This window comes from Cyprinodon tularosa, unplaced genomic scaffold (genome assembly GCF_016077235.1).
Source record: "Cyprinodon tularosa strain WSP-4 unplaced genomic scaffold, ASM1607723v1 ctg501, whole genome shotgun sequence".
NCBI lineage: Eukaryota > Metazoa > Chordata > Actinopteri > Cyprinodontiformes > Cyprinodontidae > Cyprinodon > Cyprinodon tularosa.
In genome coordinates, this window is record NW_024039232.1 from 472,549 (window position 1) to 489,691 (window position 17,143).

The 17,143-nt window shown below is 40.4% G+C and overlaps 1 protein-coding gene across 1 annotated transcript in view; it reads left to right on the forward strand.

Annotated features, from left to right (window-relative positions):
* Positions 1-12,656, forward strand: part of LOC119795169 (transmembrane protease serine 9-like) — a 30,447-nt gene extending 17,791 nt beyond the window's left edge. The window contains exons 7-14 of the mRNA XM_038303024.1: positions 1,109-1,271; positions 1,713-1,987; positions 4,230-4,375; positions 4,461-4,719; positions 7,873-8,044; positions 9,310-9,563; positions 9,683-9,780; positions 11,805-12,656. Coding sequence (XP_038158952.1) covers positions 1,109-1,271; positions 1,713-1,987; positions 4,230-4,375; positions 4,461-4,719; positions 7,873-8,044; positions 9,310-9,563; positions 9,683-9,780; positions 11,805-12,125 — 1,688 coding nt within the window. The 3' untranslated portion in view covers positions 12,126-12,656. The remainder of the gene's footprint in view (positions 1-1,108; positions 1,272-1,712; positions 1,988-4,229; positions 4,376-4,460; positions 4,720-7,872; positions 8,045-9,309; positions 9,564-9,682; positions 9,781-11,804) is intronic.
* The last annotated feature ends 4,487 nt before the right edge of the window (positions 12,657-17,143 follow it).

The window sequence follows — 17,143 nt, forward strand, 5'->3', positions numbered from 1 at the left end:
GCTTATAAAGGAGAGGTCTTCTGATGAGAGGATTAGCAACAGGTGTGCAGGAAGATTCCAGCCCTAGGGGAAAAATACACAGAACAGAAGAGGATCCTCGGCGCCCTCTGGTGGGCAAGCCTGAGGATCCCAACAGATAGGAAGACGTTACTTGGATATAACCTACCGGAATATCTTCAGAACAGCTCCAAATGACACAAAACTCATATGGGTGAGTAGAACATGATGTAATAACATATAATCAAGGGGCCAATGTAAAAAAAAACGGTGTTCCCCTTTAATCAACTTTATTTGTTCAAGTTTTTGTTTAGAAATAAAATAACCATCATGGCTTCAGTCACATTTAGTGTTCTATCTACCCAGCTTAAACTCCCTGTTCTGTTTCTTTAGATTTAGAATACGCAACATATTTCAGCCTCATCGTGCGTCTCATGTCTTGTAGAAACGAGGGGCGATCAGCCTTTCAAGATCGATCAGGAATCGCAAAGTCCGGAGAAAATTAAACATGTTTGAAATTCAGTTGACCGATGTTCATGACCAAATCCTGCCGTTGAAGCAGAGCTACGAGCCGATTTACCAGGACCTCTAATATTGTGCATGTGTAAACAACAGAGTTATTTTTCTTCTTCTTCCAGATTGACAAGTTCGATCAGCGCCATCTCTCAGCGCTGAGTCTGGGGTGTAGTTTTTGGACATGGAGTGTGAGCAGTTAGAAAGCATCAGAACATTGGGTTGTACAGTGTAAGAACAAACATTGTAAGCTGTGAACGTTTAAACCCTTCGGTTTCGTCACTCAGTTTAAGCTTTGGCTGCGTTCAACGATTTTAAATATCGTACAGTGCATTTCCGAATTAAGGACACCAGTGTGATGTAGAATCCCACAGGTGGATATATTGGATATATTTCAGAACAGATTCATTGAAACAATCAACAGCAAAGGCTATATGAAACTATTTAACATTAGTGTACAGAGAGTTTACCATTGTTGACTATTATACTGACACAACCTGGCCCCAGTTCAGTCTCACTGCTGCTACTTGGACATTGTTGTTTATCTATCACTGAATAGATAATGCTGTTTCAAGGGTTAACTGAATTTTTTTCTCAGTGTGTGGTCGACCATCACTTAACACCAGGATTGTAGGAGGAGAGGCAGCCCCTCCAGGCAGCTGGCCCTGGCAAGTCAGTCTGCACACATTTTCTTCTCACATCTGTGGAGGATCTCTGATTAATGACCAGTGGGTGCTGACCGCTGCTCACTGTGTCCAAAGGTAAGGAACAAAACAACCTTAGAACCAGAAAGGAGCTCATAACTTTGTGTTGAAGTAGAGGCTCCATGTGATAGTTACACATTAATACCAACTAATCTTAAAGAAAACAGCCTTAGATTTTGGTACCAGTGTTCAATTTAGGCAAAAAAAAGATAAACCTATGGTGAGAACAAACAGCCAAATACCAGACAAGTTGAGTTTAGAAACTAGTCTGTGGCCGAGAATAGATGTTTATATGTAAATTATTAATACCTCCCCCTAACATTTGTTGCTTATCATATTGAACATAATGGAGCAGAAAACTTACAAATCAACTCTATACCAGAAAACATCATGCTGAAACTGATAATCTACAAAAGAACACAGTTCTCTATCATCTCAGTGGGGTTTTTTTTTTTATAAAACTTTTTGTTTTCTTTTGTTCTTCCACTCTTTTGACAGTCTGAGCATGTCACCATCTTTCGTGACAGTATATCTGGGTCGTCAAAGTCAGGAGGGATCCAATCCAAATGAAGTCATTCGGATAGTATCACAGATCAATATTCATCCGGAATACAATTTTCTAAATGATAACAATGACATTGCACTTTTGAGGCTCTCTGAACCAGTAAATTTCACGGATTACATCTCTCCAGTTTGTCTAGCCGCTCCAAAAAGCACATTTTACAGTGGTGTTGACTCCTGGGTCACTGGCTGGGGAACCATTGGAAGTGGAGGTGAGTTAAAAACCAACTGTATACAAAAGACCACAAAACAGGCTTTACTTAGAGGAAACCGGACCATTGCTAAACTTTTCTGAGACGCGTTTTGACACCTATTCAGGAGGTGAAAGGGTACAGCTGAATCTTGAGTAAGAAATTAAATTAAAAGGAAGTTTTTCCCTTCCAGTGTCGCTACAAGTATTCTTAGTGTGAGGGATTGCCTTTGAGTCAATGAGTTGATGCAATCAACTGATTTTCCTTAGATAGAAAACTTTGAATCAATTTGACTGTATGATCTGGTTGAACTGTAAAGTGCCTTGAGATGACATGTGTTGTGAAGCGGCGCTATATAAATAAACTGAATCGAATTGAAAATCTCAAGGACAAATGACGGAAATTCAACTAGCAAAACATTCAGATTTTGAAAAGGAGGAACTGATCTTTGTTAAAAGGAAAACACCATCATTGAAGAGTGGGAATGTCATGATTGTGCCCTTTGTGGACTTTCAGTTTCTTTTTCAGTTCTCGGTTATAATTAGTTATGTTCTGTGTTTTCTTGATCATTAGTTTCTTTCCCATTTTGTGTTATTTTTAAGAAGTGTTCAATTATTTAAGTTACTCTCTGTTGCCCCCCTTTGCCAGTCTCCTTTCCTTTAGCTCCTTCTAGTTACACCTGCTCCCTCTCAGCTAATTAGTCCTCCCTGTCATGATGGGTTAACGGAGGCAAGCCCAAGATGCAGAACACACACGGAGGAGGCAGGGGAAAAGTTCAAAATGTTTAATAAAGTCCAAAATCACAAAGTTTAACACTGGGACTGAAATGGGTCTGGGGCTGGTTCGCTGGAGTCTGTGCAAGGAGCGGGGGATGGCTGGATAACAGAGAACAACAGGGGATAGTCCACATGGGAACCTCTAGGGAAACTCCTCAAAGAAGTCTTCAAGTTCAAACCACGTAGAGATCCTCGGGTTGGCTCAACAGGGCGGGTTAGCAGGTTGGGCTTTCCAAGAGCTTCTGACTTGAGACTGGTTTCCTGTGACACAGCTCTCCCAGAGCTGCAGACCAGAGACAGGGTTCCGGTGAGGGTGCTCTCCCAGAGCTTCACAAGGAGACAGGAGGTTAAGCTCATCCAGAGCTTTCACGAAGAGACAGGAGCTTCACAAGGAGACAGGAGGTTAAGCTCATCCAGAGCTTTCACGAAGAGACAGGAGCTTCACAAGGAGACAGGAGGTTAAGCTCATCCTGAGCTTTCACGAAGAGACTGGGGTTTAAGCTCATCCAGAGCTTCACGAGGAGACAGGATTCCTGAGAGGCACAGAAAAGGAGAGATTAGAATCTGGTCTCAACCTAGGAACAACCAAGACTCAGTCTATAGCAGAAGGTTCAGGAAGCTAACCAACTAAGATCAACACTGCGGCGTGGGATCAAGGTCAGGCAGGAGCTTATAAAGGAGAGGTCTTCTAATGAGGGGATTAGGAACAGGTGTGCAGGAAAGTTCCAGCTCCAGAAGACCCACAGCGCATCCTGCTGGAGACAGAGGGTAATCTCCAGATCCCCACAGTAACTCCAAACCTAAGGGAAAAACAAAGAGAGCAGAAGAGGATCCTCGGCGCCCTCTGGTGGGCAAGCCTGAGGATCCCAACACTCCCATTGTTTCTGTCTCCCATATATATACGCTTCCTGTTCAGTTACTCTTTGCTGGATCCACATCATTCTTTTGGTTTATTCTTCCCTTGTGTCTCCTAGGGTTGTTTATTGGTTCTTGAATTGTCGTTGTTGATCAATTCTGGAGTTTGTATTTTGTATTATTACGTTTTTTCATAAGATCTGCAAGAAACCACCTCAGCTTCCATCTCTGGGTTTGGGTCTTCTAAAAACCACCACACAATCAGACAAGGAAGGGATTGCAGTTTCTGCCTTCAAGCAAATACAATTTGGTCCTGAAACTCAGTCCAAATTAATTACATAAGCCCACTTACCACAAGTGAAATACCTTACACACAGAAGACTAATAAAAAACAGGTTTTGATTTGCGTCTGAAAAGCATTGTGCCAAAACATTAGCAGGCTAGCTACAGATTGCTCTAATGTCAGGCAAAAAAATTATGTGTCTTCATAAAAACTGAACGAAAGGCCGGTTACTTCCCATTTCAGCTTGTTTTTTTTTTTGTTTTTTTTTTTTTGTGGTTACAATGACTCAGCTATTTACCTCCAAAAGTCGAAAAAAATGTCTTTATCAAATCTCTATGTTTGTCTACAGTTCCTCTACCATCTCCTAAAAATCTGATGGAGGTGACAGTGCCGGTTGTTGGAAACAGACAGTGCAAGTGTAACTATGGGGAGAGCAGGATCACTGAAAACATGATGTGTGCTGGGTTAACGGAGGGAGGGAAGGATTCCTGTCAGGTGATCATCTTTTTACTTCTGTCTGGTTTTGTCTGAAGAAAATAGTTCCAGTTTAATCAAAACTTAAATGTTTCTGATCTTCAAGGGGGATTCAGGAGGTCCGATGGTGAGCAAACAGGGTGACCGCTGGATTCAAGCAGGAATTGTAAGTTTTGGAATTGGGTGTGCTAGGCCAGAATTCCCAGGAGTCTATGCCAGAGTATCCCAGTATGAGACCTGGATCAACAGTTTGATCCGCATCAACCAGCCAGGCTTCATTACCTTCACATCTGAAGGGACTGATAGTGACCTCAGCTTTTCCTGTACAACCCCACCAACAACACTAACACCAACTAAACCTAAACGTAAGTACCTATTTCCAAAAATTGTGTAAAGAAAAAAAAACTGTGTTTACAACATGGAATAACGGCCTAGTGGTTAGAACACTGCGCTTAGGTCTCGTAGGTTCTGAGTTCCATACCCACACACTCCAATGGACTGCCACTCTGACCCTGAGCAAGACCCTTGACCCCAGACTGCTCCCTGAGTGCCACACAAGGGCATCCCACTGCACCCCTAGGGGATGGGTTAAATGCAGAGAGTGAATTTCGTTGTTTTGTATTAGTGGCAATATAATGACAATAAAGTTGAACTCTATTCTAAAATACTGGTTATGAATATAATGGAGCATTAAGGTAGCAAGAAATCAATGGTACCTTTTGAGCTACTGTCTAAAGCTGGTGAGTGTCTATCTGTAACTAACAGATATTACTGGTTTCTACAACAAGGTTTTCAAAATGTAGGGTAATCTTCGAAATCTATGAGACTCCGCGAATTACAGTATAAATTTAACACTGTCTGTTATACAGTTGCCTTCCAAGTACAACACACGGAACAGGAACAGCTGTCATTAGGTAAAACACAGATGCCAGAAGGGACATCTCTTGTACAAAAACAATTCATCGGATTCATCGTGATTAATCGATTATTGAAATAACCGTTAACTAATTTGGTAATCAATTAATACTTAACTGGAGTATAGGGACTTGAAAACACGCCTTTAGCTGCCAGAGCAACACACTTAGACCAGCAATTATACCAAGATTGTAAAAATGATAGATATTTTGCATTTAAGATAAAAAAAAAAAAAACTCCACAAATGTAAACATTTTAGTTTCACTTGTTTTAATTTTGATAGTCTTCTTTAACGAACCTTTGGCTATTCAGTTATAAATAATTAATAAAACAAATGATCAAAAGCCTATGGTTTTTGCATAGATCTTTGAATTCTGAGGTTCTGAGTTTGAGCCCCACAGGTGGCCACTAAGGGTCCTTGAGCCAGACGCTTTACCCCAGACTGCTTCTCTGGCAGGAATAATAAATTAAATTAACTCAGCAGCTTGTGTCCTTGTCTGAGCTTTTACAGCACCACACAACCTTAGATATCAGGCCAAAACTTCCATCTTGTTGTATTTATCTTATTTGCTATTGGACTGGTTGAAATGTTCCAAGCAGACAACAAGTTCTCCAAAAGCAAAGAGGGTTGGAATATCATCCTACCTTAAGATTATCTTAAGGGCAGCAAGACTGTCAGAAAGGGCAGGGCAGGGAAAATATCAAACAAGCCATGAGAACCAGCCTCAATATTAGTTTCATACATTTCAAGGTAATAATGTTTTTTTTTAGCTCAGACACAAAAGCACATACAAAAAGGATAACAAGTAAAACTCAATTTAATTAAGAAAAGTTTATACCATATTAAACTCAACACATACTGCTGGACCACCAACTACAGTTCTATCTACAAGATGTACCGTTACTGGTAATCACCCTGATGTGAATGTGTTTAAGCTTCAAAGAGTTTGTCATTGAGTAGTTCACTTTGGTGTAAATGTCTTCCAGGATGGCGTATCCAAAGCAAAGAGGAATTATTTTGTTAAGCTTGGGATTTGAGTAAAAGAAATTAGAATACACAATCCACATATGGGGTCCTCAAGGGCGTAGGTTTGATTTGAACTTTGGTAGGGACACTATTGGCCTGGTGTCATTGGTGCTATGCAATATGCATGTCCTTTTTTATGCTCAATGTGAGCATCCGTACTGATAAGAGGAATTCATTGTTAAAAGAGAAAAACATTTTGCTCCATAATAACAATGTTATAAGCTCTACACTCATTAGATGCTGTTTATCAATGTTTGAAGTATCACCGGCTCTGATGAATGTGGAATTAGGACTGTTTTCCACTTTGAAAATGGTTTCATTTGAACGACTAAGAGAGAAGGTAAATACAGTATTTTCTTTTGAAGATATAGAATTGTGCAGAGTTAAACCCCACTCTAATATTTGTACCTACTATTCTCTCTCTGTATCAAGCAAAATAATACATTCATTAAAATATTAACTTCACTATAAAAGTTGAACATCTGGGCTGTAGTTACTCTGTGTAGCCCATTTCATGTATTTCATCTGGGACTGAAAAAAATGAATCATATTAATTTATTATTTCAAAAACTGTCAACTAATTTAGTATGTAATTCATCATTAACTGGAGAATAGAGACTTTAAAACATACAGTAATATAAATGTAAAATGTGCCTTTCCCCACAGAGCAACCCACTTAGATCAGTTATTATATCAAAATTGTAAAAATAAAAACAAAAAAATGAAAACAGTAATATTAACTAAATATCGGTAAAAAAGAAACCCTCACATTTTCTTTTTTAGGTGGCTGTGGCTAAGAATCAGAAATGTTGATGCTTACAGCCTTTATTTGCCCATTTTTCCAGCAGTCTTCAGAACTCCTGGCTGACTCAGAATATTTCGTTTTATAAAAGAAAAAAAAAAGGTTTTTGTTTTTTTAGTGTACATGATATTCATTTTTTTTATTGGGACTAGTTTTGTAGCCTAATATTAATTGTAGTAACCGCAGCATTCTAGTGTGAATAAATTTTCAATGTTGTGCTCCAAGCACAGGCTGACTAGGAAACAGCCAATCAGAGGGAGAGAAGGCGGAACTTAAGGCAGACCAACCAATGAGAGTTGAGTTAAACAGCGCAGCACAGTTCCATGCGCTGCTACATGAAAGGGACAGGAGAGACCAGGCAGAGGAGCTGTGAGAGAAAAAGAAGCCTGTGCTGCAACAACTACTGCTGTAAATTATAAACATGTTGCTCACATCCAATTATTGGTAGGGACATTTAGGTTGGTTCAAAATTTTGGTAGGGACATGTCCCTATGGTCCCTATGCAAACCTACGCCCATGGGGGTCCTTTTTGCTGCAACGTCAGCTTTAAAACGCTCATCGTCTCCATCTCTTAATGCTTTATATCCTGTTTACTATCAAATAGAGACTACTGTAGCCATAGAAAACAGAAAGCAAGTAGGTATTTTATGGCCACTTGTGACATTTGTGTGCAGAAATTATCGCTTTGCATTGTAAAGTTAATGTGTTTTACTGAAATGCGTCTCTGTAAATTATTAGTCAAAAATTTCCCCCTTCCTTTCGATTTTCTTACAGCTGTAGTCTGTGGACAAGCCCCACTGGGTTCTCGTATTTTGGGAGGTGTTTCAGTGACGTCAGCTGGCGAGTGGCCATGGATGGCGAGCTTGCAGAGAAATGGCCAGCATGTCTGTGGAGGGACGCTAGTGTCTGAGAACTCTGTGCTGACCAATGCTGACTGCTTCTCAGAGTAAGTTAAAGCTGAGGATGACAGGTTTCCATAAGTAATATTAACTTAAGGCAAATCACAGACTTTGTGGCCTTAAAGACTTGATGCCTATGAGTTATTGTAAATCATTCCTCAGACCAATTAACAGCGCTTGACACTATCAATGCTACAAGCGGGGCTCCCCTTTTGAAATACCGACTATGTAAGTTGGGAGATGACGGACCTTCTTTAGCCAGGTCATATAACCTGGAAGAACGTATCGCTTTATGGCTGCAGGCTCTTATGTGGTCATGGAGCTGAAGCTTTTGCTCTACTATTTTTCTGCCTGCTCTAAAACTGTTTATGGCTTAAGATAAGAAAAAAAGTTTAAACCTTCTGAGGAGGCTTAAGAGAGAAAACATGAGAGGGATTGTGCCTGAGAAAAAACGAGCCAGTCATTAAAAGGAGTTTATTCGTTGGCACAGGCTAAAAGAAGAAGCCAGGTTTGAAACCCATTCTCTTTTCTTGTAAGTTAAGACTTGTATACAGTCATATATCTGTTATTATTTTCAATGTTGACAGGGTGCTGTGGTGGTTTCTGTGCCGGCGTAGTCGTTGTTTTTCTCCTGTCAGCCAATCGTGGTTGTTTGGCTCTAAATCCTACTTCCGAACACCGTCCGCGAGTCACAGATCTCTGCCGAACCGATCAGCCTCTGGTCCGCTCTGCAGCCTCTCAGAGATTCATCCGTTACACATGTGCTTAGTCAGCGCGACGCCCAGGTCACTGTCACTTGCCACCACTCCGCAGGCTGAATCGGTCCAGCCCCGACTAACTTTCTACCGACCAGCCTCCTCCCGCTTGGTAGCCACCTTCCCTACTGCCACCACCTGCATTTCCCCCCTATGGACCTCCTCAGCCCCTCTCATCCCCCCCGTGGATCGTTCACGTCTCACGCAGTAAGCCTTTAGTGCTGTTGTTCTCATTGTACACATACTCCCATTAAACTCCCTCTGTTGCAGTGTGCCTCATGCTCCCTTCTTTTCCAGAGGCCTTAAAGAAACTCCACATGTTTTCTTTCTTTGTTTTTTTGAATTTTTCCTTTTTTTAATAAACGATCTTAAATCTGCCCTACCTGTCTTCTCGCAGATGACAGATGTTTAGTAGAGCAAAATAAGGGCATTAACAGGTCAAGTGCCCCTAGTGGCCAAAAGATACACCGTGTGCCTCGAACTAGATAATAATTTTAAGCTGGAAATATGCTTAAATACACTTTTAGCTTTTATTTAGTCCTTCTTCTATTCTTCAGCTCGAATGAGGCTTCTGAGTGGACAGTCATGTTGGGTCGTCTGAAGCAGAACGGATCTAACAAATTTGAGGTGTCACTGAATGTGATAAATATCACTATGAGCAACCTGACTGGAAGCAACATCGCAGTGCTAAAGCTGTCATCCCCACCCCCCCTGAACGACTACATCCAGCCAATCTGCTTGGACAATGGAAGAACTTTCCCAGTAGGGTCAGCTTGTTGGGCTGCTGGCTGGAGCTCTGAAAGAGGAGAAGGTGAGACTAATACACAAAGGCTGAGAGCATTGTTAATATTTACACAATGATAAATCAGGAATATTGCAACTTAGGACAGTGTACCAGTAATGAAAGTTTATTTATTTCCTGACCATTAGATGAACAAGCTCTGCAGCAATTAGAGACAACAGTACTTGATTGTGGGGATTCATCATCATCTGACAGCATCTGCACACAATCATTCACCATGGAGAAGGTACACATGCCAATATTTCTCACCCACTTTTTGGTTTTGCATATTGCTGAATTAGGGGTTTACAGTCAAACTTTATTGAGGACCAACTCTGCCATATTTAAAAATAAATACAGAAAAAGATGCTCAATAAATGAATAAGCATACAATTAATAGCCCCCCAAAATACAGTAAACAAATAAAGGTAGACATTATATTTGTCATGTTGTCTTAAGGGATCTGACCCACATGCAGAAAACCACTCAGAGAACCAGAGTAAAAGTTTAACAGGTTTATTGAAAGCACAATGCGTTGGATCCAGGGTGGCTCAGAGAGCTGGTGAACCAGAACTGGAAGAGAGAAGGGAAGTTCACAGTTTAGTTTAGGTTCCGTGGGAAACTTGAACGACGATTTGCAAAAACAAAGAATGAAACGGGACTCACGTTTCCAGAAAAAGGCGTTCTTTCCAGAATCCTGTCGGTGTGGGTTATTCCAGAATTTGGCTGACTCATTGGTCCAACGAGCAGCAGGTGTGCAGGGAGGCCCAATGAGAACGGGGCACCACCTGGTGGAGGAGAAAAGGAAACACAAAAACAACCTACAAAAACTGGATTCCTGAAAATATCATACAGTGAGACATAAATAGATCTCTTTTAATTAGCTTCTTTATTTATTCAACTTAGTAATAATTACCTTATTTATTTATCATCATTATAATCTTAAACCTTATTTATTTATTACTTATTTTTTAAAGTAGTTATTTATGTGCAAGTAATAATACTTTTTGTCTCTTTTATTCTTCCTTTGTATATTTTCCCTATTTATTTCTTTCATGCTATTTATTTCTGAGTGTCGTTTTTACATTTCTTTCTGCATTTCTGCCTCATTATGTAAATGAGTAAGGGGTGTGTCTTAGAGGGTCAACTTCTGGTTGGTTAGCATTTTACTGCATCGGTCGAATCTACAGGAGGAGAGCAGAGTCTGAAGTCACTGGCCGTTTCTTAATTCACAAGAGTGTGAGTACAGACTCCTGTTCTCACAAAGCATGTTCTTGAGAAGAACACAGGAAAGTATGGACACTGGGAGAACGGGAGCATGCAGCGTAAATATGGGTAAATTGGAACAAAACTGCATTAATGACGTCACCACACGCTTGGCCCGTCTGAAGCTGCTTTTCACCTCCTGGTATTAATAAATTCTAGATAATAAATTCTGAATTTTTGTATTTAGGCAGGGAAGAATAATGAACACAGTCAGATACACACAAATCAAATGAACATTTTCCCAAATAAAACAAAAAAATCGCCATCATAGCCAGTGGTCCGACATGCTGAGAGGGCTGCTGCAGACGGGCTGCTGTTAGCCCTGGCTGTTGTGCTTTAGGGGCAATTAATTGTATGCCTATATATTTATTGAGCATTTATTTATATCTGTATTTATTTTAAAATATGGCAGAGTTGGTCCTCCTTAAACTTAGCATGATTTCAATAAAATAAAAAATAAATAACAAACAGGACACCATTTGAATTATTTTTATGGTGTAATTTTGCTGAACATTTCATGCATCATTTTAGCTTACATTTACTTCAGTAATTCATTTTACATAAAAAAAAAAAAAGAATTCTTATCATTGATTACATAGGGCTAGTCACTCTGAAAATCCCCCCTACCTCAGCTCAACCTTGCCTAGGTCCAGGCATGAGACACTTATGCACTTTAGTTAGATAAGTGACATGTTTTTAACATATGCAAGAGCAAAGTTGGACCTTGAAGCTGACAGAAGCCTAGAAAGAAAATAATAAATGTTGTTGAAGATAAATCTGAAATATGAAAACTAGATTCCAAAACCCTTTTTGTTGGTGTACAGGTCTTACTTTTGAGATCTAAAGTTTATGATTGTGAGGATAAAAAACCTAATGTTTTTTTCTGTTAGTCATCAAACTTGGTAACTTAGACTTACTGCATTTTCTTATATGATTCATTCCTCCTTGCTCAGTCTGTCTTAATGTCTGAATCTGTAGCAGATAATAATCTTCTCTCTGTTTTAGACTGACTCTGGTGGTCCGCTCATGTGTAAGCAGGATGGCTCTTGGTTCCAGGTAGTTGTGCTAACACCTCCAAGCACCTCCAACAGAAGTAAACGAGCCGAGCCTATGATGGTCTTTGAAAAACTGGACCGCTTTGAGTCCTTCCTGACTCGTACACTGGGACAATTCTTGTCTCCTGCTGTGACTGTCAATGACAGCAGCACCAATACCACCACAACCCCCTCCAGCATGACAACCAGTGGGGTTTCAGTTTCCTACTCTCCATTTTCCCTTTTAGAGCATCTTCTTCTCTTTACTTTATGCCTCCAAACCTTCAAATAGACTCATTGTCAAGATAGCAAACACACATAAAAATATGGTGAAGGTGTTTTTATTTTAGTCCATAATACTCTGATATGATTTAAAGGTTGTTTCTGCCTTTGGTTGATTAAAAGGATCATAGTTAACACCACGTTACCATTTACCTGAAACCAACACAAATTCTTAACACGATATCAACCTTAGGGTAAAAAAAAAAACTCGGATATGCAAGGGTTAATGAACAGGTAACAGATAATTAAGAAAATGGGTCTAATGTAAGTTTTAATTATATCTTTTGAATGTATCATGAAGTTACTTTTCTCAAATTATTATTACATATTATGAACATTACTTATTTCTTATTCAATAAATCATTCTTTGATGCATTTCTGAATACTAAGCAAACTGCCAATCACTGATGTATCCATATTGGATTTAAGATATTTGAAAATAATGTTCCTATTTCTTGATGGATTGTGATTGCTTTAATTCTTTCACTTACGTGTGAAAAATTACTTTGAATATACATATTTAATAAAGAGGTAAAGAACAGCATTTAAATATTCTTTCTTTCATCGAAATCTCTCTGCATTTTAATGTATATTTAATACACTATATTGCCAAAAGTATTTGCTCACCCATCCAAATTATTGGAATCAGGTGTTCCAATCACTTCCATGGCCACAGGTGTATAAATTCAAGCACCTAGGCATGCAGACTGTTTTTACAAACATTTGTGAAAGAATGGGTCGCTCTCAGGAGCTCAGTGAATTCCAGCGTGGAACTGTGATAGGATGCCACCTGTGCAACAAATCCAGTCGTGAAATTTCCTCGCTCCTAAATATTCCACAGTCAACTGTCAGCTGTATTATAAGAAAATGGAAGTGTTTGGGAACGACAGCAACTCAGCCACGAAGTGGTAGGCCACGTAAACTGACGGAGCGGGGTCAGCGGATGCTGAAGCGCATAGTGCGAAGAGGTCGCCAACTTTCTGCAGAGTCAATCACTACAGACCTCCAAACTTCATGTGGCCTTCAGATTAGCTCAAGAACAGTGCGCAGAGAGCTTCATGGAATGGGTTTCCATGGTCGAGCAGCTGCATCCAAGCCATACATCACCAAGTGCAATGCAAAGCGTCGGATGCGGTGGTGTAAAGCACGCCGCCACTGGACTCTAGAGCAGTGGAGACGCGTTCTCTGGAGTGACGAATCGCGCTTCTCCATCTGGCAATCTGATGGACGGGTCTGGGTTTGGCGGTTGCCAGGAGAACGGTACTTGTCTGACTGCATTGTGCCAAGTGTAAAGTTTGGTGGAGGGGGGATTATGGTGTGGGGTTGTTTTTCAGGAGCTGGGCTTGGCCCCTTAGTTCCAGTGAAAGGAACTCTGAATGCTTCAGCATACCAAGACATTTTGGACAATTCCATGCTCCCAACTTTGTGGGAACAGTTTGGAGCTGGCCCCTTCCTCTTCCAACATGACTGTGCACCAGTGCACAAAGCAAGGTCCATAAAGACATGGATGACAGAGTCTGGTGTGGATGAACTTGACTGGCCTGCACAGAGTCCTGACCTCAACCCGATAGAACACCTTTGGGATGAATTAGAGCGGAGACTGAGAGCCAGGCCTTCTCGTCCAACATCAGTGTGCGACCTCACAAATGCGCTTCTGGAAGAATGGTCAAAAATTCCCATAAACACACTCCTAAACCTTGTGGACAGCCTTCCCAGAAGAGTTGAAGCTGTTCTAGCTGCAAAGGGTGGACCGACGTCATATTGAACCCTATGGATTAGGAACGGGATGTCACTTAAGCTCATATGTGAGTCAAGGCAGGTGAGCAAATACTTTTGGCAATATAGTGTATCAGGGGCAGCACAATTGTGCCTTGTGTAGTGCTGTTGCTTTGTGGCAAGAGTGACATGGGTTTGATTCCTAGTCTATGTTCTTTCTAAATGCATTTTGCATGTTCTCCCAGTGCATGAGTGAGCTCTCTCCAGGTACTGTACTCAAGCTTCCCCCAAAAGTCCAAAACCATAACTGTCAGGTTAATTGGTGTCTCTAAATTTTCCTTGGGTACGAGTTTATGTGTGTATGGTTTTATGTCTCTGTGTTGCCCTGCAGCAGACTGGCGAACTGTCCAGGGTGCGCCCTGACACTTGCCTGTAGACTGCTGCAGATAAAGTAGCCACTGGCCCCATGGCAACCCTGATGGATGCATGTAATATCACACTTTTTTTGTGGTTGTTGGCAAAACAGGCTCTTTTATTAAACCTATTCAGTAGACAGAGTTCGGCAAGTAATCTCCAACATGTAATATATTGTTGTAGCCATCTTGCCATGTTTTCGTTCTGTTGTTTGAAACAAACTTCCTCTTCTACTGCTTTATCTGCTGTTGTAAGAAAGGCTTCACAGAGATATACTGTATATATAAGGTACACTCAGATCAATGATATAACAGAGTAGAATGGCGTATTTTCTCAGCATCACCCCTGGCTAAGATATTTCTAGGTTTAGACAGCTTTTATTGTCGTTTTGTATGCACAGAGTGCAGCAATGATGGAGAAAAAAACATGGTGGAAGAAGCACATTGATATGGAAATATGGTGCAAATGTGCAGAATGTGGGATTGTGTTATCAGTGTGATGCCTCTTCAAAGGGCGCAGCAGGGAGAACTGTCCATGGTGGGGGTGTGAGGAAGGGTGGCCAGATGTCCGGCTTTAGGGCGGACAGTCCAGGTTTTCATTGCACTGTCCGGTGTCCGGCGCCACATCCAGCCAGACGTGTATTTGTCCTCCTTTATGAGGCACTAGACTTGTAGAGCAGATATATATATATTTTTTTTTTGCTGGGCTGCATCAAAATATCCAATCATCAAAAAGGCCTCACTATCTGATCTAACAGATGATTGGCTAAGAGTGGCGGCGTGTCAGATAAAGATCTGCTTGTCATTGGTTACAAAAGTAAACAAGGATCAGAATTACTGATGCTAAGTATTAAAGTTAGCGTCTTGTCAAAACCAGGATGTCGTTTAACCCAGAATGGACAAAAGCGTGAATTTATGATGTTGTGCCATATGCCATGATCATACTTTTTTTACTAGTCTTAGTTGAGAGTGTTAAACTGAAATACGTTTGACTTGGAGCTGAATGATTTTTGTTAATAAACTCTTATATTTTGAACAGAAGTTGTGGTGAATTTATTCCATGTATGTGCAGAATTAACTGTTTGACCAGGATTAGTGCTCGAATCCATCTTTCATCTATTGTTCTAACACACAGTTAGTAGGACTGTGTGTCATAAACAGTATATAACAGCTGAAATAATATCTGATTAAATAAGATATTTTACCACCCCTACAGGGGAGGGCAATAAACATCTTAAAGTATCAGAAACATAAATTTCCAGCGGGCTGGGAATAGAAAAGAACATAAAATCACAACAATGACCAAAGGCAGTGGAGATTCGTTCCATGGTTTCTACCACTTTGTCGATGCGATGTGGGTGTAAGCAGTCGAGAAAAAGCTGCAATTGAACGGCGTGCAAATACGGATTAACATAAAAGTAATAAACGTGCAGCGAACTCTTCAATGTTGGCTTTTACATTAAGTTTTGTCGCCCCTGGATGCTAAAATAACTTGTGCAGAGCTGCAAGGTGGACTATACTTTAAAACATCACCAGTCCTACGGAAGTGTAGACTCTGACGTGAAAGTGGATTTCAGGGATTCGTCCATAGCTAAAGGGATGACCATAAAGACAGGCCTGCTGCACACACAGACACTTAAGATAAGTTCCCAAAAGACTGAGGCTCCTAAAAATAAACCTATACTTTTAGAGCAGTTGAATGTGTTTTCTACAATCTCTTTTGTTGTTTAAAAAAATATTAGGCTATTTTATTATGAATGTTTCTTGTTAAAAAGATTTGTTTAACGTTTAAGTTCACACATGTTATGCTTTGTGGTATTCTGCACTTTAAAGATTCATCTCGGTGGTCACTTTTTAAACACCACAACGTATTAAATAAATACAAATGTAGGAACCAATTATTTTTTTACACTTCTTTAATATGTTTTTTATTCAGCTACACAAGCATCCTCTTTAAACTACTACAAATTTTACTATAAATGTGACTTTACCCAATTCTTATGTACACCTTAGTAATTGATTGATATGCCCCACAATGTCCTTTTTGGTACTAAAGAAATGTCCACCCTAGTGTGAGGGGTCATTGATGATACCATTACCAATAGAATACCAGCTGCCTGCTTCTGCTCTAAATAGTTCTTGCACAATTTGGAGATGTGTTTAGGGTCATTGTCCTGTTGTAGGATGGAATTGGCTCCAATCAAGCGCTGTCCACTGGTTATGGCATGGCGTTGCAAAATGGAGTGATAGCCTTCCTTATTCAGAATCCCTTTTACCCTGTACAAATCTCCCACCTTACCAGCACCAAAGCAACCCCAGACCATCACATTTCCTCCACTATGCTTAACAGATGGCATCAGGCTTTCTTCCAGCATCTTTTCATTTGTTCTGCGTCTCACAAACGTTCTTCTTTGTGATCCAAACACCTCAAACTTGGATTAATCAGTCAGCAACACTTTTTTCCAGTCTTCCTCTTTCCAATGTCTGTGTTCTTTTGCCCATCTTAATCTTTTTCTTTTATTGGCCAGTCTCAGATATGGCTTTTTCTTTCCACTCTGCCCTGAAGCCCAGAATCCCGCACCCACCTCTTCACTGTAGATGTTGACACTGGTGTTTTGCGGGTACTATTTAATAAAGATGCCAGTTGGGGACCTGTGAGGCATCTGTTTCTCAAACTAGAGACTCTTTTGTACTTATCTTCTTGCTCAGTTGTGCAACACGGCCTCCCACTTCTTTTTCTACTCTGGTTAGAGCCTGTTTGTGCTATCCTCTGAAGAGAGCAGTATACACTGTTGTAGAAAATCTTCAATTTCTTAGCAATTTCTCGCATGGAATAGCATTCATTTCTAAGAACAAGAATAGACTGTAGAGTTTCAGATGAAAGTTCTCTTTTTCTGGC